At 53.8% G+C, this 25,220-nt stretch overlaps 2 protein-coding genes across 11 annotated transcripts in view; both read right to left on the reverse strand.

The window, feature by feature from the left end:
- The window catches only part of Llgl2 (LLGL scribble cell polarity complex component 2), a 36,915-nt gene extending 20,966 nt beyond the window's left edge, over positions 1-15,949 (reverse strand). For 6 of the 7 annotated variants that reach the window (XM_060386393.1, XM_060386390.1, XM_060386394.1 and 3 more), the window contains exons 1-2: positions 15,800-15,949; positions 4,318-4,422 (exon numbers count right to left, since the gene is read on the reverse strand). In XM_060386393.1, the coding sequence (XP_060242376.1) occupies positions 4,318-4,392 (75 nt within the window). In that variant the 5' untranslated portion in view covers positions 4,393-4,422; positions 15,800-15,949. Of the gene's footprint in view, positions 1-4,317; positions 4,423-4,969; positions 5,139-15,799 lie in introns of those variants that run through there. The other variant, XM_060386389.1, reaches the window with a different exon arrangement.
- Positions 15,950-16,840: 891 nt separating this feature from the next.
- Tsen54 (tRNA splicing endonuclease subunit 54) lies at positions 16,841-25,215 on the reverse strand. Of its 4 annotated transcripts, XM_060386395.1 has the most exons (11): positions 24,255-25,212; positions 23,990-24,154; positions 23,823-23,886; positions 23,651-23,734; positions 23,258-23,356; positions 21,716-21,768; positions 19,670-19,768; positions 18,852-19,477; positions 18,176-18,236; positions 17,762-17,878; positions 16,841-17,309 (listed from the first exon to the last, which is right to left on the reverse strand). In XM_060386395.1, exons 1-11 carry the CDS (start codon positions 24,308-24,310, stop codon positions 17,159-17,161), a joined length of 1,575 nt encoding a protein of 524 aa, XP_060242378.1. In that variant the 5' UTR covers positions 24,311-25,212; the 3' UTR covers positions 16,841-17,158. The 4 variants fall into 4 exon arrangements, 2 of the variants coding, with proteins under 2 accessions (XP_060242378.1, XP_060242379.1); XR_009592727.1 differs by lacking the exon at positions 16,841-17,309 and having other exon boundaries at positions 18,093-18,236; positions 24,255-25,215; XR_009592726.1 differs by lacking the exon at positions 16,841-17,309 and having other exon boundaries at positions 17,791-17,878; positions 18,176-18,726; positions 24,255-25,215.
- Between the last annotated feature and the right edge of the window lie 5 nt (positions 25,216-25,220).

Consider the following 25,220-nt stretch of genomic DNA (forward strand, 5'->3'; position numbering starts at 1 on the left):
GCAATTAAACATGGTGCTGGAGAGATGGCTCAGCCATTAAAAGCACTTGCTGTTCTTGCAGAGGACACAGGATCAGTTCCTAGCACCCACACGGAGGGACACAACCATCCCTAGTTCCAGGAGATGCCCTCTTCTGATTTCTTGAGGCACCAGGCACATGTGTGGTGCCCATTCATACATGCAGGCAAAACACGGATACACGTGAAAAAAAAAACCAACCCTAAAATAAATTAATAAGGCAATTAAAGTTAGTCAGTATACCAGCCTCCAAGAGAGTGTGGTACTCAGCAATGCCTACTCCATGGAAGAGGAAACCGAGGGGCAGTCAGGCTGAGCACACGGTGAGATGCTGGAGTACCATTCTGTGTACCGTGCAATCAAATACTGACTTCTGTACCCGGAGAGCTGAGTACAGGAGGACTCCAGCATTGTCATTTTTATGCAGCATCTCCTGTCTCAATGTTTTGTAAACATTATTCTCCATCACCTTCTGATTGGTCAAATAAAGAGCTGAGTGGCCAATAGTGGGCTGGAGAGTTAAGGCAGGACTTCTGGGTGGAAAGAGAGGGAGGGAGAGGGGGAGAGAGAGAGAGAGAGAGAGAGAGAGAAGACAGAAAGAGAGCCAGTCTCAGGTGGGAGCCAGTGAGAGGGAGTCGCCATCGGGACCTGGGTGAAGAAGGAGGTGCCAGGATGAGACCAAGATGGCAGGTAACAGACCGTGTGACAAAAAGTAGACCAGATCAGTATTGCGGGGTTAGACTAGCTCAGAGTCTACCCAGCTAGTGCATCTGAAGCTTATAATAATAAATATGAGTCTCTACACCGTTACTCAGAGCACAGGAGGACATAGAAAGGCTTATTATGGTCGCAGTGAGAGCTGAACCAAAACCAAGGCCCAGGCTGTTTGGCTCCAAATCCCTGCCCCAAACACCGGAACACCCAGCCCTGATGCCCAGCACCCAGCTCTTGAACAATACAACTCCTGTCCAGGTACAGGTAGCACTCATGGTCATAGGGCAATGTCCCTGCTTCGCGTGAGGCACCGTGCTGGCGCGGTGTCCAGGAACTGAGCTGGAAGCGGCTGGAGGGGAAGGCCCAGGACTGCTTTAGAAGCTGGTATCTGGAAGCTGTCTGGGGGCAAGCTTCTGACGGCCACTGTTCCACTGCTGCGCCCCAACCCCTCAGCACACCGCCTCGTAGCCTGGCCTTCAGGATGGAGCTCGCAGAAGCGGTGACCACACTCGGAGTAGACATTCTGCAGGGGCCTAGGATCCCCAGGGTCCCCAAATTCAGCTGTAGGCCGCAACCCCTGTAGATCTAGGCTACATGACCCCTTGCCCTTTGGCCATGGGCACTCCATGTATACATGTATGCAGTTCTTCAGATTATGCTGGATCTGTTTTGCTCTCACCCAACCTATGGGCTAGTCTCTAAAATCACGCCCATTCTAGAGATGTGTTGCCTGCCATGGCCACACAGTGAGTGAACGGAGCCAGCCGGTGCTAGGGTCTATGCTCAAGGTCACTGCTTTCCATCCTGACCTAATCAAAATGGTCAGAGTGACCAGGAATGGTGGGGTACAACTAGAGCCTTTAGTCTCAGCGTTTGGCAGGCAGAGGCAGGCAGGCAGATCACCCAGTTCAAGGCTAGCCTGCTCTATGTAGCAAGTTCTAGACTAAGAACGTGTCACACACACACACACGCACACACACAAGTCCAGGTGCAATACTTGCCTAAATCAACTGCCAACTGCCCCGGCAGAGCCCACCGTCCTCCTGCAGGCCCACCTTCCTTCCTACCTACGTTGTGTCCACATTGCATCTTCCCACCCTAGCCATTTTCAACCAAGAGCAACCGTAACTCCCAGGTGACAAACTGATAATGCCTGGAGACTTTATATATGGCCACATCTGGGCAGAGGCATGAGACTGGCATCTAGTCAGAGCCAGGGTGCTGCTAACTACAATGCTCAGGACAGTCCCTTCAGCACAACTAGTCGCAGGCGTCACCAGTGTGGAGGGTGAGAAGCCCCACTCAGGCTGTCCTTTGAATGAGGAGAGAGAAAAACCTGGGTTGTCTTTTCTAAACTGTCAATGGAACACTCACTGCCATGCTCAAAGGCCACGTCAGGCTCAGAGGGTACAGCTTTCCCCTGGGCCCCGGGAGAGCGGCTGCCATGGCTGGGATTCGTCAGAGTCTCGAGTCTTCCAGAATCTGACTTCACCCTCAAATCCCACCCTGCTGGCTCCATGGACTCTCAGAACACTGAGGTCTAGGTTGGTGAATCGATCTCTTCCCTCCTATTTACCCCCTAAACAAGGATTTTCAGTCCCTCTTCTCCCCAAGTCTGAAGGGCAAAGGCCTTACCAATTCAGGTCTTATAGACCCAGGCCTTGGGCTGTATAGAGAGTAAGTTAGCGGGGAGTAATAAGAGGAGGTTGAGGAGGAAGGAATTCCAGCCCACTCCAGCACACCACGATGCCCAGGGCTAGAAGAGTCACATTATTTGGGGACTGCCAATGGGGCATACTAGAGGTAGGAGTAAGATTTTCATCCTAGCCCGGCCCTAGCCCCGCCCACAGCACAGAGGAACTTGAGGCCTAAACCTTTGCTGAGCCAGTCTGTCTGGTTTCTGCTGGAATTGGCCACTTTTTCCAAGTGAGAGATCCTGGCATCACCAAGGACAACAGTGGCACCTGGGGGTCACTGAGGCCAGCTGACAGATACCGGCTCTAGGACTCACACCCAGCACCTGTGACTGACTCCCTCAGGAATGAGGGTGGCAAACCCGGAGTGTTCCCAGCACCTGCACCAAATGATGGCCTGCGGCTTAAAAGCCAGCCAGTGAAATAGGGAAGCCAGATTCTACAGGCAAGCGTCATGACAAACTCCAAGGTGGCACTCCCCACAGGTGCCACAGATCTAGAAGGTACCAACCAGCAAACAAGACACAGCAGCTGAGTTCCTGGGCCACCGTGCTAACCACAAAGCCATATTCCCAGCGACATCTTTCTACAAGCCAACTGCAAAGGTGACAGGAAGACTGTCTCCTGGTTCATAATTAAAAAAAAAAAAAGTGTCTTTGAACCTGGGTGAGCCGACTTCTATATTTATGAAATGAACAAATAAAACAACACAGAAAGGAGGATTTTTCCTTAGCTAGTTCCTTTCAGGGTGGGGAGAGCCCAAACCAAAGCCCCTAATAAAAGCCATGTTTCCTGGCTGGAGGGGCAGTGCAGTGGGTGGAGAGCTTGCCTACCTAGAAAGCTTGGGCTCAATCCTCAGAAAAAAGAAGAAGAAGAAAAAAAAAGTCAGATTCCACCTATAGACATGTCCTGCAGGTTCAGACCTCAGGGGAGAGGATCACGCTGTCCCTGACCTACGATCTACTTAGGACAGAGATCAAAGCAGGGAGAGAAGGCTAATTACCCCCAAGCAGCTCCAGATTGCTGGGTAGCAGGAGCTAGGAGCTAATGAGCCACGCCACACTCCTCTTTGTGGGCCTGCGCAGGCCTAAGGCCCAGCCACCTCCGGCAGGCCAGCTGAGCTCCTGGGCCTTCAGATGTCAACTCTGGCCCACTCCCTCAGGTGCTGGTCCCCACAGGCTGGAACCTGTATCCAGCCTGCAGGGAAAGCTTTTTACTTTGGGGCAGTATCAGGAGGAATGGTCCTTGAGGCCCCAGGGCCCGTAGTAGCATCATAAGGATGTTATTATACCTCAGGACTCAATGTGCTTTCATCTTTCTGTCCCTCAGCCTCCTTGACAGCCCTGTGACAAAGCAGGCAGGGCTGATTCAGGGACTTGATGGAGTAACTTGCAAAGTCATATAGCCAGGGAGAGACCTGGGACAAGGAATTTAAACTCCCAGACCCAGTGTCGTTTAGATAGTGTAGTGACACACACCTTTTTGATCCCAACACTGAGGCAGACGCAGAGGCAGAGGCAGAGGCAGAGGCAGAGGCAGAGGCAGAGGCAGAGGCAGAGGCAGAGGCAGAGGCAGAGGCAGAGGCAGAGGCAGAGGCAGAGGCAGAGGCAGAGGCAGAGGCAGAGGCAGAGGCAGAGGCAGAGGCAGAGGCAGGTGGATCTCCCTGTAGTTCCAGGCCAGCCAGGGCTACAGTATGTTACCCTGTCTCAAAGATAAACAAACAACAATGTATCTCTACCTAAGAGCATCGTCTACACATACTCCATTTCCAAGTTTAGGTTTCCATGGGGCTTTTCAGGCAGTGTCAAGTACTGACCTTCATCACTCCCTAGCCCCAGGACCTGGGGAGGAACACAGGGCAGGGTTTCCCCTGCTCTCCCTTACGCCTTACCTTGTTAAACTGAAACAGGTCCCGCTTTAGCCTTTCCCGGGCAGGGTCGTGTCCCGTTCTCAGGAACCGCCTCATCTTGCTTAGTTTTCAGGCCCCACCACAGACCTGCAGAAACCAAAAGTGTCCTTTAAGCCCAGTCAGAATCACCCCGGGGCCACAGCTTCCCAGGGCCAGGATCACCTAGGACACAGGTGCCCATTGCCCAGCCGAGAGCCACCCCTGCCAGGCGGCAGCTAGCATCTGTAAAGTCCAGCCTCACCTACCTGCAGTTTCCTGTGCTCCCTCCACTGTGAGGGCCCAGGATGAGCAGTCAGTGAGACCTTGGTTCCTGGAGGCCTCCCTTGCTGATGCTCTAATGCCACCAGTTACCATAATGGGGGAGGAGGAGCTGGAGAAGGAAGCCATTTAGCCCAGCTTTATAGGAACAAAGAGGGCCAGTAGGCCCTAAGGTTAATTAGCTTAATTGTTAACCTGTTTTCTGAAAAAACCATAAAATTCCAGAAAGGGAAACTTCACAAGCCTCCCTCAGAGTTGGTGGAAGCAAGGCTGTCCTATGGAACTAATTCCTCAACCAGTGCCCCAGCTGGACAAGCTGGGGAGGGGTCTGGGGCGATTCAGCAGGAATACCCAGGTTGGGGGCGGGGTCCCATACCTGGGCCAGCTCTTCAGAGAGCCTATCCAAGGACTCTGATTTAGCCAGTAGTGCTGGGGACGCGGGTCATGGAGGCTGCAGGGGTCTCTAGGTCAGTCCTAGCTCTGCCTCACTGCTGATCCCCAGTCCCAGCTCCCTGAGCTCTCACAGGGCACCCAGAAAGGCTCCTTTACACATGTGCATGGTGACACACACGTGCAACCTAGTGGAGACAGAGATCCAAACGTTTGAGCCATTGAGAGGTACAAAGTGAGACCCATTTCCTGCCACCCCCTAACGAGGCTCCCTTTCCCAGGGGCCCGGGTGGAGCAGCCCAAATCGAGAGAACACACCTGTACCTAATAAACCAGTTCAAAGCCCCCAACCACCCACCTACCATCGGAAGCATTCCCAGGCCAACGAGGAAATTATTTTTGTACTCTCCTTGGGGGAGGGGCCATGAGCAGCTGACTGTGACATCCAGCATCTAGTAACACAGCCTCCCGCTGGCTGAAGGACACCAGGCCCGTCCTTAGTTACACAGGGGCTCAGGCCCATTACTGAAATGGTGTCCTTTATTCCACTCTAGATTATAAAAGAAAATACAGCCAGCACCCCCTTTAGTGAGGAGCTCACTGTGGGTAGGGTCAGACAGATAGCCAGGCCAACAGAGCGTGCTAAGTGTTCACCCAGGAGCAGGGAGTGGGGACACCCAGCCCCAACCGGGGGAGGGGAGGCGCTTATATCTAGGCTGCGGCCTGAAAGCTATCCTGAAGGCTGGGGGCAGGGGTGGATATAGTTCAGTGGTAGATCACTTGTCCAGTGTGTACAAGGCCCTTGACCAATTGGCCAATCGACCAATCAATCAAATGGCCAGGACTTTGCTTATGAAAGGATCCTGTGGATTTAAGACTGGGGATCCCTAGTTGCTGAAGGAGTCACATCACATTCAAGTTGTGAAAGAAACAGAGAGCCACATCCCCGGCAAATGCAAAGGTCAACAGGACAGGTCACTTCCAAACCAAACACCAGGGACCAGTCCCGGGGGAACTGTCCCCCTCTGGGGACAATCAAAAGGCCATTATTTGCAGTGGGGGATGGAGGTGTGTGTGTGAAGATTTGGGATTTCCCATTTTAGGGAAGCCAGACCACAGCAGGACCGCCCACTCAGGAGGCTGGAGAGGTCTGGATGCCCACTTGACCTGAGGCCCCACTACAACCCAGAGAGCAAGCACAGCACGGGACATCAAAGTACTGGGGCTCCTGGAGCTGCAGTGGAAACAGTCCCCAGACTGCAGCCGTCTCTGCCTCTGGACAGACAGCTGAGCTGGCTAGCTGAACATTCCAGCCGTGGGGGAGGGCAGCGCAAGCTCGTAAATCAGCAGCTCAGCTCCTGGGGTGCAGGCTCTCCCCTCCCCAGCCGAGGTCACTGGGTCAGAAGGCACAGGAAGCTGGGAGTGACTCCCTGGGAGAGGAAAAGAGAGGGACCAGCAGACTCCAGGGAAGGGACAAGAAGAGACCAGGGCCGCTGTGCTAAGGACCGCATGGGAGCTCCAAGTGACACTGCAAGATGGCAAGAGATAGCCCACTTGGTATGTGCTGACCTGCCTGACCAGGTCACTCAGTGCTGGACGCCCACCTACCCAAATGCGCCTCTGAGCACTTGCTGTTTGCCAGCTACTGTTCCAGGAACCCCTCGCTCAATGTACCTGCTGATGTGTCTTAAATACAACTTGTTCAAGTTGTCTGTGCTTACCGTGGAAACATCAAATCAGAGGGAGAGCCCTCCTCCAGAGAACCTCAGTAATATGGGTACAGGTTCTGACCACCTCTGCCCCCTGTTGTTGGTAAGCGCTGGGTAAACACTACAGATCAACTCAGGCGGAGCCACCTGAGAGGCTAATCGAGACACTACCGGGCAGAGGAAACCAGGCCACAGACTAAACTTACCCAAGGTCACCAAAGGAAGCGGCAGAACTCAGCTCTGACCCCAAGTGTGGCTAACTCCGGGGCTTATAAAGGCCTCGACGAGGGATGGCTGTTACAGGAGAGCAGTTGCCTAATTACACGCCTGCAGTTAAAAGGCAGGGGCACGCGCGCACACTCCCACGGGCCGTGAGCTCAAAGCTAACCAAGCAGTTTGGGGCCAGATGCCTGACCACGGCTTTCAGCATGTAGGTAAGAACTAGCCCAGCGACCTTACAGGGGACCTAATCCCGAGGACCCCACTGGCCTGGGAGATGCAAGAAGGACCTAGAGCTGGGACCAAGGTGGAGGTGGAGCAGGCGCAGGGCCAGTGTAACTGCCCCAAGGCAAGGCATGAAAATATGCCACCCCTTCTTAGAGGAGAAGGACAGGTTTAGGCCTGGCTAGGCTCCGGTCAGGAAGCCCCCTCCCCCACCCCAGCGCTTAACCCAGATAAGCAACTTTTCTGGAGGAGCTTGGAAGCCAGGCTAGGGCTGTGAAGCCTGATAGGGGACAGATCTTGCCTGCTTCCCCTACTCCTGGGAAATGCGGAGGTAAAATAATAAGCCCCTCGACAGCCCCCGAGTGCCCTGACTCCTGAGGCAGACAGGCCATGAGGGATGCCCTCTGGAAGGAGAGAGGGTAGAGCTGAATGCTGAATGCTGAGGGAGCTTGCACTCCCAGCTTGGCCCCAGCACTTGCCAGCCCTGCGCTGGGGCCAGGGACGCTATAGTGATGGTGGGGTGGGGTCGGGAGTGGGAAGCAGGTGCTTCTCAAGAACCCGAAACCAGCTTTGACAGTCCAGGGCTGTGGAGGAAACAAAGCAAGGGCCCGGGGTGGGGTGGGAAAGGCTCAGCCTCCATGAGTGTCTCTGGTTGGGTCAGTGCATTCACAGTCCTCTACCGGGACACTATCGTTGCCCCCACACAGCCACCGCTGCTGAAATGCCCCCTTAGCCCAGTCTGAACCCGTGCCCTCCCTGCTGTTCCCCACCTCCCTTTTCACCTCAGACCTTGGCCGCTTGAAGACACTGAAGTTTACTGATCCATCGCATTGACAACCTGGGGAAGACCCCTCGGAAGCAGCATTCTTGCACGGATACCATGACATGTCTGCTGTTTTCCCGGCTGAATCCTGCCTGCCAGTGGTAAACACTCACACTGGCTGGCTGGCTAAAGACTAGAGGAGGCTAGAGCCCCTACTCAGGACCCCATGATGGGAAGTATTGCCATGTAAGGTTTGGGGCAGGGATAAGGGTCCGGCAGATGGAAGAAGTACGGTGCCTTGGGCCAGGACACGGAGCACATCCCAGGAGCACCAGGGCAGGTCCAGGCTGAGATCATGGAGAGACCGCAGAGCACAGCCCAGCAAACCACACACCAGAAAGATGAAAACGACAGCCAGAGAAAGGGCCGCAGGGAAGGCGGTTCCGTGCATCCCACCACACCTTCTTCTTTGGTGGCCCTTTACCACTGCTCTGCCTCCCACTGCTTTGTCTGAGGGATCTTCCTGCCCCTCTAGCAGCTGGATTCAAAATATCCTTCCCCACACCAGGCTCGGCCCACACCTTTAATCCTAGCACTCAGGAGGCAGAGGCAGTTGGATGTCTGTGAGTTTGAGGATCCATTCCGGCCAGGGCTGTTACACAGAGAGACCCTGTCATCCCGAAAAAACAAAACAACAAAAATAGCCCTCCTCATCTGAACCTATCCTGATCTTATCTGCAATGCTTGGCAGTGCTTGCAATCATCATATTTTAGGCTGGTGGATATCTCAGCCTTAAAAAGACTGTTGTTTTGCAAGCATGAGGACAGGAGTTGAGCTTGACCTCCAAAACCCAGGTGAAAAGGTTGGGTGTGGACCTGTGTGCTGGAGATGGAGCCCGGTCACTCTAATTTGCTTGGTGAGTTCCAGGTCAGTGAGAAACCCTGTCTCCAAAACAAAACAGAAACCAAGGTGGACAGGACGTGAGGAATGACCTCTGATACTGACCTGTCTGCCGCCCCACCAACATATGCACACACACCTAAAATTAATAAAATAAAATAATTGCTTAGAACCACATGGGTGGGCCACCCCCCCCCCAACTCTAGCATTAGTAAGCTATCAGGAGAATGAAGATCAACCTTCAATGTCCAGCGTCAAGGGACGGGGGAGAGGGCTGAACCTGCAACAGAAGGCTTGCTCTGAACAGAAGTCTGGTCAGTGAGAAAGTAGTGTACAGGGCTTCGAAGCCAAGCAGAACCTACTGGAAACAGAGACGGCAGACGGCACACTGAAAAGCTTATGGCATTAGGATCTAGTTTATCTGCAGGGTACATAGAAGGATCAAAGGGAAGAGACGGGGTCCCCGAGTGTGTGTGTGGGCTGAGGGGAGCCTGTCTCCATCTCGTTAGTGGAATCGCTCTGAGGTCACAGAACTGCTGTCCACCAGTGTTGACTTCAGTAAAGGGGACACCCCATCGTAGACCCCCATATCGGTGCAAAAGCTGGGAGTGCTCAGTGGCCAGCCGGGAGGAACCAGCCAAGAGGCGGGTTCAGGAGTTCCCACCAGTCAAGGAGCCCTCAGACCCCCAAGTCAGACACCAAGAAAGAACTGCCGCAGTCATCTGGGTCACCATAGCTATTTGAGGCTGGGCTTCTGCAGGGAAACAGCTCCTCTACCCCAGCTTCTAGAGGTGGCCCGGTCTGTTTCCATCCCTGTTGGTCACACCCTCTGTCCAAAACCAGAGCAGCCTGGGAGCCCTCTCCCTGGGTCGGATCCAGCAGAGGCAGGCACTCAGGACTCAGGGTAGCTCCCTGGAGCCCTGCTGACCACTCCCACACAGAACTGTGCTTTGTGTACAGAACCAGCCTGAGAGCAGTGATTCTGGTCATTTCCTTTTCTTATCGCTATTAGCCCCAACCCTCCTGTCAGCAGAACATTCCTGGGCCTGAGGTAGGTCTAATGCACCCCTTGACACCTGCCTGAAAGAAAGACTCCCAACCCTTCTTCCTCTCCCCTTTCCTGCCCCACCCCCACAGGGCTACACAATGGTCTTTCCACCCTTCTATCTCAAGATCCTAAGATCCTGAGAGAGCGGGGAAGATGGGAACAGAGTAACTGCATGGGGTGGCCCTGTCTGCCACCAGATCAGGTGGCACATCTGACCATGCCCGAGTAGGAAAACTTGGGGATCTCCGGGTTAGACAGCTGGGGTGCTAGGCTAATCTGTCCCTGTGCAAACAAGGTGTGGCCGGGCTGAGCCCATCCGTGCTGGAGTGTGTGGATGGGCCAGTCCTCTAGAAGAAAGTCCTTAAATAGCGCAGGCAGTTAACTGACATCCCAGCAGATGTGGGATGTGTTGGCCTAAGGGACAGGAGGGGCTGGAGCCACATCCAGTACCCCTCCTGCCCTCTAGGAGCTCACACTGTGGAATCCACGCTCTCCTCACCTGTCTCCTTTGCTTGGGCCTCCCACAACATGTCACTGATCTAGGGAATGGCCCCCTCCCTTCGCCGACATCCTGTGTGAGGCCAGTGTGTGTGGCTTTGGCCTCCTACTCGGCGGCGGATGTAAGACCGCCCCTGCACCTCCCACCGCTAGATTGGCAGGGCAGGGCCTAGGACCTGCGGCAGCTGCTTTTGTCTGTGCCAACTCAGATGCCCATGGCTACTCCGCAAGGGCTGCTGGTGCTTGGGAAACTCAGTCTCCCAAAGGCCCCCAGGCAGGACTGACTGACCAGCAAACCCCACATAAAGGATAATTTTCATGCAGATGGGACCTAGGGGCTCATGAGGCTCGGGCTGTGGTCAAGTCTCAAAAGGGAGAGGGCTAGCTAGATGTTACCAAACCCCTCCATGGCACTGTCTTGTTTGGTTCCTACAATTACCCACACAATAACTGACTCAGGACCGTATCAAGCCCCAAACAGTAGGAGTCCAAGTCCCAATCTGCTGACTATAGAATCCTCTGCTCACCTTCAGCTACTTTTCCAGGATACTGGGAGCGAGGAGGTAGGCAGTGCGGGGCGGGGTCAGACTTGGGCTGGCCTCCAATTCTACCATCGTTCATCCTACCGGTTATGACCTGGTCCCACGACCCTAAGAGAGGTACCCAAGATCCTCTGAGCGTTGTATCCAGTGCCCATGAATGGGGCCCTTGAAAGCATGGGAAGCCCAAACACATAAAAGTCTCCTCCATCCCCGCTTAGTCCTGTTCTGACATCTGGGGAGACCAGGCTCCCCAGAAATGCAGCAGAGGGCACACAGAAATGAAAGCACTCCAGGGAGTCCCAGCCCAGCCTCATCCAAGGGCCTCCTACCAGCCCTTAAACGTGAACAGATGTCCCCAGCACTCAGTGACAAGAAGAGGGACCAGGCCAGTCTCCTCCACAGTGGATTCCCCCAGGCCTACATGGCGTTCAACCCGAGGCACTCAAATTTTATTTTCCTTGTCTCCTCAAGTCTTTAGCTCAAATGTCCCCCTCTTGCCAAGGTCTAACCTTGTAAAGCTACATACAGCTCTACCCATCCAGTGGCATCCCTGACCCTTCCCTGGTTCTTTCTATTCTACAAATCATATCACTTGCTAATGCATGATTATTAGCTGTGTTTATTTTCTGTCACTCAGGATCTCTCACCCTTGTGAAAGAAAGATTCCATGACAGAGACCCTTTGCTTTCATGGTATGCCCAGGGTCCAGGACTAAGAAACAATTGAGAACTTACTGTTAAATCAATGATTAAACAGTCAGACAGTCCAGGGATTAGCTAGGTACAGCCTTCCCTAGTCACTGACCTTAAGAATGCTCAGGTGGGATCTACAGGGTCCTCAGAGAACTGTTCATCCTGTTCTCAAGACTCAGGCAAAAGCCATACAGATGTCGTATATGGCATCCTCTAAGGGTACCTTTGCAGGCCCCGCCACAGACCATGGCTTCAGGATACCCAACTCCTTGGCAAGGAATATCCCAGAATAATATTATTAAATATTAATGCTATTTACCCTGGGAACACAGAGTCAAGTTCCTCAAGAGAGGGCTCTGTCTGGTCTCTTGCTGAATTCCTAAAGGGTAGAGTCAGGTACCTCTTGGCTTCCCTGTCCCCACGCCCAAAGGAGCCTCTCCTAGCTCAAGAATTCATCGTGGTTCCTGGGAAGGGCAAGTGACTCTTCAAAGGACCAGTTTTCTCTGAGGCAGGGCAGGCAGAGAAAGCCATCTCAAAGGAAGCTGGGCACAGCTAGGGAGGGTCTCCCTGGGATCTCCAGGGAGCCGAGACTGGGGGGTGGGGCACATAGAGCAGGTGGCATTGATGGGCAACACCTATCTCCTCCTCTGTCCCCTGCCTAATCCGTGCCTGGGCAAAAGAAAACAAAAGTTGCCAAGCAGACCTGGCATGCCCACGCCCCGGAGGAGGGAGAGAGCAGGATCACTGAGGAAGGTAAGAAGGCCTTCTGGACCCAGAGTGAGGTTAGATACAGGTGCTGCTCCGAACAGCCACCTTGGAGAGACAGCATCAGTTTCCTCTAGCCTCCAGTGGCACCCAACTCAAGTGTCTCAACAGCTGCTCCTGGCTTTCTTAGAAGGCCAGGAAGCTAAGTGTTCCCACAAGACCCCAGGGGGGCTGCCAGACCCATAGGTTCTTCCACAGGATAGCAAGGGGCCCCAGGCCGACGGCAAAGACTCCAACCTTCCAGTTCCCCATACTGCTTTTGCTCCGAAGGCAGGCAGAAGTGGGGAGCATGGCTCAGGAGGCAGACCTTCCCTCCAAGTGGGATTGGAAGGGGCTTGCTTGAGGAGTGGTAGATCTGCACAGGAACGCTCCCACTCCCCTGTCCACTCCCCATACAGGGTATAGAGTAGATAGGGTAAGCCTGGGTGGAGAGCAGAAACAGATCAGGTTCTACACTCAGAAGGCAGACTCATACACACACATACATACACACACACACCACACAGGAGAGAGAGAGACTGGCCATCAGCTCCTAACCCTGACTTTCTCAAAAAAATAAGAGAATTTTTAAGTACCAGGGAAAACGGATGTCAGGCTAGAGAGGTCAACACCTCCTCCCTCCCTCCCTCTCGACGAATGTCCTCATGATAAAATTCTGACCTTCAGCTTCAGTGACTTCAGAAGGTCACAAAAATCATGACCCCACCACTGATTCTGCCAATTCCCTCAGCCAACCAGGTGTCTACCTGAAAGACTGCATGGGGCTAATTGGCCCTTTTAATCCTTTTATGATAGTTAACAATTTCTGTGTTGGCGGAAACCTGCTATGTACTAGGCCGTTTAAGCTCATGTTTTTACATTCTCAGCAATCTCTGGGAACCCAGGCCAGAGTGGTTAAGTGACAGGACTAAGGCTATTCAGCAAACTCTAAGGTAGGAGTCATAGTCACTTGATGTCTGGGATGAGGTGCTATGTGAGGAAGACTGTGGGCAAAAGTGAAAATCTTTTTGTCCCACCCTTATAGGGTTTCTCTGTGTGTAGCCCTGGCTGTCCTATAACTCAATTTGTAGACCAGGCTGGCCTTGAACTCACAGAGATCCTCCTGTTTCTGCCACCACACACAGCTGCTTCCCACTTTCTAAAAACATGGTTTTTTACAACTATAGATTTCCATCCCCCATCCCCCCCCCTTTTTTTTTTAAAGTCTCAGGGCTGGAGAGATAGCCCAGCAGTTAAGAGCATTTGCTGCTTTTCCAGATGACTCAAGCTCCATTGCTGGCACCCACACCAGGCAGCTCATCAACTACCTGCATCCCTGATGCCTTCGTCTGGTCCTGGAGGAGCTTGTACACATGTGGCATACACTCACACTCACACACACACACACACACACACACACTCATACAAACACACACATAAATTAAAAAGAAAAGAAAATCAAGAGGCTTTTCTTGTACCCCTCCCTGTGTGGCTCCCAGTTTGTAGAAATCTTCCTGCCTTGGTCTCCGGAGTACTGGGATTACAGGTGCGAGCCACACACACCCAGCTCCTTGTCTGTTTTTCAAACAAACAGGGATCACTTGAGCCTTCCTTTTATTTTGTTTTGATACTGTTGCTTACTGAAGATTATTTTATGGCTAGCAAGATGGTTCAGCAGGCAATGCAACTGGAACCGAGCCTGATGACGTGAGTTCAAGCTTCAAGACCTGTGTGGTGGAAGGACAGAACTCCCCCAACTTGTTCTTTGACCTACACACGCACACACACACACACACACACACACACACACACACACACAAACAAACAAACAAAAAAAACCCTACACTGTAACAGGTACATGCCCACATACTCATATGCACACACAAACAATAAAATTTAAATGCAATAAAAGAGACTAAACTTTGTTTCATTTTTTGAGACAGGGTTTCTCTGGCTGTCCCAGACCTCACTCTGTCGACCAGGCTGGCCTTGAACTCACAGAGGTCTCAGCCTCATAAATACTGGGGTTAAAAGCGTGTGCCACCATGAGACTAAATACTTTAATATGATTAAAATTATACCAATCTGTCACTGCAGAGGAGCCGCCATTGCTCCAAGGGAGAGGAGAGATGCAAAAGGTCCCTAGGACCTGAAAATGTCTCCTGGGAACTGATCCAAGCTAATCGGAGCACAGAGGGCTTGGTCTGAGTTCTGTTAAATGTGCATGTAACTACCCGAGCAGGGCAATGCTGGCGCACACCTCTAATCCCAGCGCTTGGGAAGCTGAGGTAGGTGGATCTCTGTGAGTTAGAAGACAGCCTGGTCTACAGAGCCAGGGCTACACTGAGAAACCCTGTCTCGAAAAATAAGTACATAAAAGATAAACTAAAAAAGAAAAGAAAGCTATCTGACTCGATGGTCAAAACAACTTTTCCTCCGTGCTTCTGTTTCCCTGCGCACCGGTTCTCACAGACCCAGGGGATCTTGCCCCTAAAGCCACGCCAACTTCGCCATCTCGTAGGCAGGCCACAGCGCAGCTCGGTTCTGCCGGCAAACATTTCCTTGTTGCCCTCACATCCATTCTCTCCCGGCTCAGAATGGCCTTTAACACAGGATCTCTAGAGCGTGCATCAACATAAGGGTCCCCCAGGGAAGGGACACGGTATCTGAGCCCCGCCCTCCTAACCGGAAGTTCACCTGTTTCAGGTGAAAACCCTCTGAGGGTTACATCGCGGTTACCCCCGTTATGGCCACTTGCCACAGCTAAGGCCCAATGTGTCCACCAACTGTCTAAACTGAGTAAAAGCACACACACTTTCTTTGGCAAGAATTTTCCACTCCTTGCCAAGTTCCATAGTGCAACTCCCACCCATCAGCGTGCAAAACAGACTGGGTCTCAACCCCACCACCTAAAATCGCCCCTGGAGTAGAAAGCCCTCCCCCCTTTCTACCAGAGAACCAGGTTCCACCCTCGGACTTCCTGAGTCGGAGGATTAGGAGGCACAAAGGGCGGGCAGGGAGAGCGCCCAGATGGTAGAGGTAAGGGCTAAGCCGTCAAGGTAACGCGCTCCAGACGCCGCTGGCGGACTCCGGGTCACAGGAAGCCGTGTCGCCCGGCTCTGCGCCTCGCACAGGGGTCCAGGGACTACGTCTCTGCTCACTGTGTCCCCCGCACCCGGCCAAGCCTGACACCTGTTCCCTGCTCCTGAAAGCCAACACGATTGTGCAAACCTGAGTCCCAAGTTTGGTAATCCGGGAGGCGGAACAGGAAAAGACAAGTTCTCAGCGCCACTTTCTACAGGTGTCTTTCTCCGGGACGAGCCAAACGTCGTCCCGAAGATCTTGACGATCGGGGCAGACCTGGGCGCTGCCCTCTCCGACCCGCCTGGGAAGCCCGGGGGACTCGGCTCCTCGCGCGCCGCGCCGCCCCTAGCGGTGAGCACCCCGAAGGCCCTGTAAAGCCAGGTGGGCTCACCTGCGATCGCGGGCCGGGCCCTGCCCGAGGCCTCGGTGTCCCTCGGCGCCCGTCACCCGCCGCCCCGGTTCCCCGCGCTGGCCCACCGGCGGCAGCGGCCGACTCCTTCCTGCTCACCTCCGGCGCGGCGGACGGGGGCGGAGCCGCCGCGATTTACATACAGGGCGAGTCTGCCCAGCCTGCGCCCCGCCCCCGGGCCCGCCTCCTGGGCTGAGCCGACGGGGCGGGGGCGCCTCCTGGGAGTCGTCGAGGGCGTGGGCTGCTCTCCAGCCAATCGCGGGCCCAGGAGCGCGGGGCAGGGCTGCGGGGAGAGGACGCACCTAGCGCGGCCAGCCCGACCCCGCCCTCACCTGTGCGCACCTGGTCGTGGGACTGCTCACAGATCCCAGTGTCCCACCGCCTCTTGGAAGAGGAAATAGTTCCTGGTTGCCTTCCAGGCTGGATGCCACCTATGCAGTGAGGTTTCTCCAGCGGCTGTTGGCTGTCGAGTGAGGGACATAGCTAGGCGGGCTCCTCGAGAGAGGTTATGCCTGTAATCTGGCCCATGCCTGTAATGCCAGCACTCAAGGCAGAGACAGGCGGATCTCTGTGAGTCAGGGGCAGCCTGGTCTACAAAGAGAGTCCAGGACTACAGAGAAACCCTGTCTCAAAAGACAGAGACCTCTCTGTCCAAATAATGACTGGCAGATGCATGTTTCAGCCTGTCAGTAAGGTGGTATGATGGGAACCACTTGGAGGCCCCACTTGTCTTGAAAGAGGCCACTGGAGCCTGAGGTCCACAGGGCCAGCCTAGTTTTCAGCTCAAGCAAGGGAGGAGGTGCTTGGAGTAACACGCGGGGAGATGGAGGAGACCATGGGTGGCCCCAGTCCTCACCTATTAGCCGCCCTCCAGCCAGCTGCACTCAGAGGACAGACAGGACCGTCTCCTCAGTACCCTTCAGAAGCCCTGATCACTCCCCAATCCAAGGCTCTCCTCCCCCAGAATGGACAAATCTGGAACGAAGGGAAGGGGTAACCCAGTAAGTATACTCAACAACAGCAGAAAATAATTTTTTTTAATGGCTTTGGCTTTATGGCACGAAGCAGACACCCCCTGGTTTAAAGGCACAGAGTCTTCTGTTCTGCCCAATCTTCTGGGCCTCTGAAAATAAGTCCTGAGTTTCAAGGAGTTCACTGCCAGGCAGCACTTGGGGGGAAGGGGGGCTTGAAAGCACAATAGCCAGGCAGGAGGGTGTGGGGCAAGGCTTCACGTCCCTACAAACAGCAGACACCCAGGGCCATGGACCACGTTGGCCCAGACAGTTCCAGGTGAGAGCTGACAAGGTCCCTGAGAGCAGTCCAGGGACCAGAGCTCTGTCGTCAGTGCTCCAGATCCCTGGGTAGCGTGAAGTCTCTCAAGCTATAGAAGGAGATGTCACCATGATCCACCAGGGCAAAGATCAGGGGAACATCCCCACTCTGGTAGGTCAACCGCTTGAGGCTGCAGAGGTCTGGGACAGGCTCATCAAATCTGTAGGAATAAAGATAAAACTAAGACCTAGTCATAGCTCACCCATGGCTCCAGGGCAGGAAGACTGTAAGACAGAAGCTGGGGTACAAGAATACTGGACCCTGGGCCCTGTTTTCTGCAACCTCCATGGCTTTGATGAGCTCAAGAGAGCCCCAGAGGGCTAGGTATAGGTTCTTACCACTCTTAGACAGTAAATCCCTTCAAATCAATTCCTTTCTGCTGAGTGAGCCCAGGACTAAAGTGGAAGAAGAGAAAGACTGCCCCAAAATGCCAGTAACAAGCAATCAAGGATTGGAAAGGTTGGGTACTATGGCACCAACTGGCCATATGGCCTTAGTAAGGGGAACTTAAGCCCTCTGGACCTCAAATTCTACCAAGGGACTGAGAAACTGGTGACAGGGATTAAGAGATAGACTGGCAGCAGCCAGAGGCACTGCTCAATCATGTCGTACCCACTAATACACATTCGGGCATAGGGTTTGCCAGGATTGTTTTTTCGGAATGTAGCCACAGCGTCAGCCTGGTAAATATCAAAGCTGATCTCCAAGCCTCTAGACTTCTCCAGCAGCCTGAGGACCAAATAAGAAACTTTAAAACAAGGACTCTCCTCTCCCAGCTCCCTCCAACCAAACCCTTTCCTATTACCAACGCTACAAAGCAGCCTCACCAGGCATATACCCACCATCTTGTCATTCTCCCTTTTCCCCTAGACACCCATGACAGTAGCTGTCACTGGGAGCTAAGTCTGTAGGCAGGTATCCCAGGGGTGATTCTCTGACTCACACCCAACTCCAGGAATCAAATCCCAGCTGTTGCTCCACCTGGCAGCCAGTGTCATGGAGACAGTGAGCACAGCTGAGACTCACCGGTAACCTCCATCAGCAAGGTGTGTTGTCTGCAGCACAGAGATGTGTTGAAGGACCTCAGCTACAAGGGCAGTGAAAACAAGATGTTGATGAGGGGAGTCAACCTACACGCTTCCATCATACTGCCAAATCTGCACCCAGGTTAGGATCACCAGACTTACCGGGATGTTCAGTATAAATTATGTTCTGCACAGGAGCAGTATGAAGAACGCATTTCTCTGGCAACCCTACTCTACCTCGCTCCCATGTGCTTTTACAGAGTTCTGAGCCTGTTCCTGCTCCTCTCTGGCCACATACCTTGTTCCTTGTGTTTAAAACTGAGAGCAGATAGTAGTGAGCTTTCCTATCACTTGGCTAAAACTTCCCACTGCGGTGCCACCATGTTCTCGCTAACAGGCTGTGGAGGGGGGGAAACCTGTAACTGGTCGCTGGCAAAGCCATCCAGGAATCTTGGGTACGGTCTTAAGAACGCAGGCATAGTTTTCATCCCCCACGAGTGTCACTGGGCAATGACTCATCAGGAAACCTTCCCCTGTGGCTGCTGCCACCACCTACAGAACAGTCTGTCAGGTCCCACTCCACTCCTCAGGCCTTAGCCAGCTCCAGTTTAATTATCCCTTTTAAAAGTCTTAAAAGTCCCAGGAGCCTACAGGGCTATAGCAGGGTTAGGGATTACCTGGGGAATCAGCTTTATCAGGCTTGAGCAAGGGGGTGACAGACTGGCCCCACAGGTGTGGAGGGAGAGGCTGGCTCTTCTGCATCTGTCGCCTCTGCAGCAGCTCCTTGTACTCCCGCCAGCTAGAGCAGCCCTGCACCTCGGGATCTGCATTCACATCCTCCCGGAACTGCTGGACCCGTGCCTGCTGTTCCCGGTCTCTCCGGGAAAACTTCTCTTTCCGCTGGTTCAGCTTTTGGCACCAGGATTCTGCATCTGTCCCTCTCCCAATGACATTGGCTGGAAGCAGCTCTGGGGCTGGGGCAGGCAGGAGGGTGTGGCGACTATCTGAAGCCATGTTGGGGAATGAGATCTGCTCAAAGTTCCAGCGAAGCTTAGGAGGCCCTTTGGCTCCATTCTCTATTTTGCCACTCTCCTGGCCACATCCCACATCCTCCCTGGATAGATCAGGGCAAAGTTCTGAGGACCCCAGAAACTGAAAGGGGAGCCCTGAGCCCTTCCTGGGGCTTGACTCCTGCGGCTTGTCCTCTGGGTACTGGCTATTCTGGTCACAGTCAGGTGGGCTGGAGGCTGCCAGTACAGGAGTCAAGGAGTCCTGCAGGGCCTTGGCCTTCTTATGAACAGACCTTAGAGACATGGGAGGAAAAGCAGCACATTTGCCCCTTGTTACTGTCCCTAAGGCAAGCATTTTCCACTGGGATTGAGATAGACCCTCTGCTGTCACCCCAAGCTTGTGTGAGAACTCAGGCCATTTCTTAAGCATATGTACACGCCAAGGTCATGACACTCCCCGGGGGTGGCAACAGCAGGTGAATTACCGACAGCTGGAATTCCTCTTCCTTTTGCCAGTCCCATCCTCCAGGCACTGGGCATAGCCGTCCAGGTTAAGCTGCCTCTCATAAGGTGACACCACAGAGCTGTGGGTGAGAACAGAGGGCATGCAACAGACCCAGCTTCTCAGGCTGCTACCGCCAGCCCAGAGGACGAGGCAGAGCCCAGAGGTAGAGCCATATCCAAAGCAAGGGTACTTGGGAACAGCCACAAGGGCCTAGTCACACCTTTACCCAGGCCCCTGAGTGTCACCAATAGTACCTCTCACCAGATGCTCCTAGAAAGCTGGCAATACATGATTAATCAGACTAGAGTCCAGCTCAAAGATAGAGATCCTTTGCCTAGGAGCTGCAAGGCCCTGGCTACTATCCCCAGCACCACAGAAAACAAATCATTACACTGGTGAGAAAAACTAAGAGGCACTAGAAAACTTGGAAAATACAGAAAAACAAAGGTGAAAATAAATACTTTGAGCCAGGCACACGCCTTTAATCACAGCACTCAGGAGGCAGAGACAGGTGGATTCTTGAGACCAGGACTACACAGAGAAACCTTTTCTTGGAAAACAAACAAACAAACAAACAAACAAAACCCACAACAACCCTTGGATTCCCACAAGTAACTTTTCTTTTCTTTTTACTTTTTTAAAGACATGGTCTCACGGTATAGCTCTGGCTGTCCTAGACCTCACTATATAACCTAGGGTGCTCTGGGCTCCCAGAAATCCCCCTGCCTCTGCAATGCAGGGATTAAAAGTGTATATACTACACTCAGTACATTTTTATTTCTTGCACACACTACTGTTTCTCTGTACGTTTTTCTTTCCCCTGAAAAAACTGACACTGTAGAAACACACTGCTTTAAAATCCTTTTCCCCTGACGCTGTCCTATTCTGTGGGCTCAGATCCTTATCACTTACTACTGCAGCTTTCTTCCCTGCAACATGTGGCATGTAGAGCCTTGGATATTATTCCTTAGGAGCTCTTATCTGTGTTTTGAGACAGGGTCTCCAGTTGGCTTGTAGCTCCCTGATTAGGGTGGCTTGCTGGCTACTGAGTCCCAGGGATCTGCCTGTCTCTGCCTCCCCAGTGCTGGGAGTACGAGGATGAACATATGGCCTCAGGGTTCTGAGGGACTGAGCTCGGGTCCTTGCGCTTGCAGTGATAGGACTGAGTGCCCCTCCCCACCACTATGAGTTTTTATGGCTCCCAAAGCGTTCAGCAGCCACAGTGTCTATTCACATTATATCTAAATCAATTAAAATTGTGAAATGAAGCTTTCAGTCCTGTCACACACTGGACAGTGCAGGACAGACATCATCTTACTACAGCAAGTTCTATGTGACGACACAACTTTGAGAAACCAGTTTGTGTGGGTAGGTCAGCACAGCTCAGCCCTGAAGATTTCCAACTACCACTGTTACAGAGTGATGGTGTCTTGTGGGAGTTCCTTACTGCATGAGAGGTGGGTCGAGGCCGCGGTGTGGGCCTGCTCTCCCTCAGCCGTGAGTTCAGGGCCTGGCACCAGAAGGTGCTCAGTAACATTGCTGTGTGACAGAGCAGTCTCAGAAGGAACTTTTGCACACAGCCACACCTGCTGCCCTGGGACAGGTCCCACCTTCAGGAACTGAAAGTCACCTGTGTCTTAGAGCTTTGGGGACAGACTGTAACTGCAGGTTCTCACTCTGAAGGGGGCTGTGGCTGTGGCCAGCAAAGCTGGACCACTGATGGAACGGAGACGTGAGGCCAGCTCAACTGTACCTTCATCACCCAGTCCCTCATTCATGCATGCACTTCACAAACTGACCAGCACATCTACATGCCAAACGATGGCTACTGTAGTGCTTTGTCCTATGTTAAGCTGAAGGTCATCAGCTAAGTTAGGTTCCAGTCTAACAATCCAGGAGAAAGCGCAGTGATGGAAATCATCCCCACATGCCTTTCTGTTGAGCACGTCTAGCTCATCCCCAGGATTCGGCACTCAAGCCAAAGGTCCCAGGGACACAGCGAATGGGAATCAAGGGAAAGACTTACCTTCGTTGGAACCGACGAACCACATAGCCCAGTCTCTTCAAGTGGCTGAAGACCTCAAGGGAAGAAAAAAGGAAATCAGGCATGTTTGTTTTGTTGGTATGTTTGTTTGAAAAGTTCTTGTTATGGAACCCTAGCTATCCTGGAACTATGTAGACCAGGCTAGCCTCAAACTACTCAAAAGTAGTTATTTCTCCCTCTACCGCTAAGTGCTAAAATTATAACACACAACACCATGCCTGGCTTAGATGTCCTTTCTTTAAAATAACTTCTCCAAACACAAATCATTTCCTGTACCTTCCAAATTTTCTCTCCTAGGCCCACGTTCTAAACCTTGGGACTGCTTGGACCACATCCCAATATAAATATTATCCTTGCCAAACCTGTTGGCTCAATCTTGTAATCCCAGCTACAAGGAGTGCTGGGGCAGGAAGATCACAAATTCATGACTACCCTGGGATAAAGTGAGTTCAAGGCCAGCCTGTGCAATTTTGAAAGTCCCTGTCTCTGAAAATAAACAGACAATAGAGGCTACAGCTCAGTGCAAGAATGCTTGCTATCATGCATGCGCTGCTGGCTTCACTCCCGGCAGCACCAAAAATGAATAAGCAAACACCATCTTGAATCCTGCCTCCTATTCTGGGCTCAAGCGATGTTTAATCATTTATTGACAACACAAATCTCAAGAAGCTGACAGTGATAGGCCTCCTGGGTCAGAACTATGTCTTAGGATATGCTAACATTAAAGTCTAGGCAAAGACGATGACAGATGGTGACAGACATCACCCCGTGTAATCAACACTCAGTAGACTTGATGCGAACAGTCTCCGCTGTCAAATGTCACTCTTGTCCTTGCCCCTCTATCAGAGGAACAAACCTGCAAGTGTCCCCCATCTCATTTGATCTCACCCCAGCTTCACCACAACTGACTGTTTTCTCCTTAAGAAGAGAACACACCCAGCATCACTGCAAGACCATGAGCAACCGGGAAAGAGGATTAGAATCCCTGCTGCCTGTGTTCTGTTCTCGTCTGTTCCCAAAGTCCGCCTCTAAGTTCACCGGACACACTGGCCTTTAATCTCAGCCCTTGAGAGGCAGAGGCAGAGGCAGAGGCAGGTGGGGCTCTGTGAGTTCGAGGCCTGCCTGGTCAACATAGTGAATTCCAGGACAGCCAGGGCTACACAAAAAAACTCTATAAAAAAAAAACAACAATTTATGTATATGAGTGCTCTATTTGCATGACAAAACAGTCATTAGATCCCATTATAGATGGTTGTGAGCCACCACGTAAGGTTCAACCTAGGAGTGGAACTCAGGTCCTTTGGAAGAACAGCAGCCAGTGCTCTGAACCACTGAACTATCTCCCCAGCCCTACTACCAACTTTTTATTATTCAATTGCGTCCTTTAGGATATCAGCCCGTGAGAGCACAAGCTCTTGTCTCTCCTATAGCCCTAGCATGGGGCACTGCGCTTGCAACCTCACACTTACTGGTCAAAACTCACCAACTTGGCAAATAAGAGGCACCTTGGGAGGCAAATGATACCTGATATTGTAGGAAATTCAAGGTGTCCTCGGCCAGCAGCAGCTGGTAGGCCTCCTGGATAGACAGTGGTAGGTCTTGGTAGAAGAGCTGGATGGAGCCCTGGAAGCCAAGCAAGGGCTTAGCTGTGTGCCCTTCCTGCAGTGCCCAAGCCCAGCGGGGTCAACTTCTTGGCCCTGACCCTCTCCCCACACACCCAGCATCACTGCAAGACCATGAGCAACCGGGAAAGAGGATTAGAATCCCTGCTGCCTGTGTTCTGTTCTCGTCTGTTCCCAAAGTCCGCCTCTAAGTTCACCGGAAACGTAATTCTGAAGTCTTTCTGGTCCACCCAACCCTACCCTTCCCAATCCTCAAGTCTGAAACCCTCTCTCACGCCTCCAGCACCCCACTCACACACTCCAGCAGATACAGGGCCTCTTCGGGGTGAAGCCGCTGGCGCCCTTGCTCCGAGTAGCCCATGGTCTGCCAGAATTTCCCCTGCGCGGCACCAGAGCAAGGGTCACAAAGCAGCTTCCAGGACAGAGGAAGGGGTCCCCCCCGCCGCCGAGGTGCCCGGGCCGCTCACCGCAGGGGACTGCAACTCCACAAAGCCCGCTTCCGGCCTCCACTCCGCGGCCACCAAGCTGCCCCTGGCGAGGAGTGGGGAGGGAGAGGAGTGGGGAGGGGGCGTCTGGGTCTGAGCGGGCAGTCCCCGGGCCCCGTCCACCGCCCACCCGGCCCGGCCCCTCTCACAGGCGCTCCACGCGCTCCTCCGCCAGCAGCTGCCACAGCTCCTGGCGACACAGGCGCAGCCGCTCGGCCTGGGCCTCGGAGCCGTCGGGGAGGAAGTCCTTGGGGCCACGCGACCGCTGAGGCAGCTTCTGGGACCGCGAGCGCGCGGCGCGGAGCTCCGAGGCGCTGAGGAGAGCGGGGACGCGCGGTCAGCCCCGGGGCCGCCCCGTCCCCACGCGGGCCCCGGGGCCCACGCACCCCACGCCAGCCCCGGGCCGGGCAGCACCTGAGCACACGCCCCGCAGGAACCTCCACGGACGCGGGTTCGGATTCGGGATCCATCTGGCCGCCGTCTGCGGCTGCGCGCGCACCGCGGAGCCCCGCCCACCGGAACTCCGCGGGGCCCTAGCGCCGGGGCCCTGCTGGCTCCTGCTGAGCGTAAATCCAGCCCCCGGCCCCCGCGCCTCCCTGCCTGTCCCGCGTGTGTCCCAACACCTGTCCTCACGCGCATGCCTCGGTCCGCGGGACCGAGTTCCATCTGCGGCTTTCCAGATGTGCAGAAAGTCACCTATTCTGTTGCCGGCGCTTCTGAGGTCCCCACTTTAGTAAAACTCTACCTGGCGTCCGGGAATGTAGTGTGAATAACCAAATGTGTGACCCGGGCCGCCTCCCCCCGCAGCCCTGGCCCGCCTAGTGCCACCGCCAAGAGAAAAGAGATGCGTGGAGGGGGGAGAGCAGTGCGTCCTCGAACACCAGCTTGGCAAACTGGAGGCCATGTGGGAATGTCAGGAATGGTCGAGGGGTTTTCGGGTTCCCTTCAGGGTGGGCCAAGCCCGGGAGGAGGGGTCAAAGGGCAGCGGTGGGAGGCGCTGTCCGGCTCACCCTGGTGCTGAATCGCCACCCCAGCCTCCAAGGCCCCTCCTCGAGGCTGGGGTCCCCGCCGAGACACCGTGGGCCTCTCTGACCTTCACCACTAGGTGGCGCCGTTGCTCCAGCCAGCAGCCAAGGGTCAGCGACTCTGAGCGTGGACGTGGGTCGCCGCGGGCAACCCGGGAAAGGATGGGGCAAAGAGGAAGGTATCCCCGCCCTAGTGGGGTCCGCAGGTTCAACTGCCAAAACATCCTGTGATCTCCCTTACTCACACCTCACTTGCTGGTCCAGAGCCCAGCTCTCGGGATTGCCCAGCCAGGACACAGTGGCACGAAGCCTCATCCACGCCCCCACTCCCGCCGCTTTGCACCCCTTAAGCGGC

This window comes from Meriones unguiculatus, chromosome 7 (assembly GCF_030254825.1).
Source record: "Meriones unguiculatus strain TT.TT164.6M chromosome 7, Bangor_MerUng_6.1, whole genome shotgun sequence".
NCBI classification, from domain to species: domain Eukaryota; kingdom Metazoa; phylum Chordata; class Mammalia; order Rodentia; family Muridae; genus Meriones; species Meriones unguiculatus.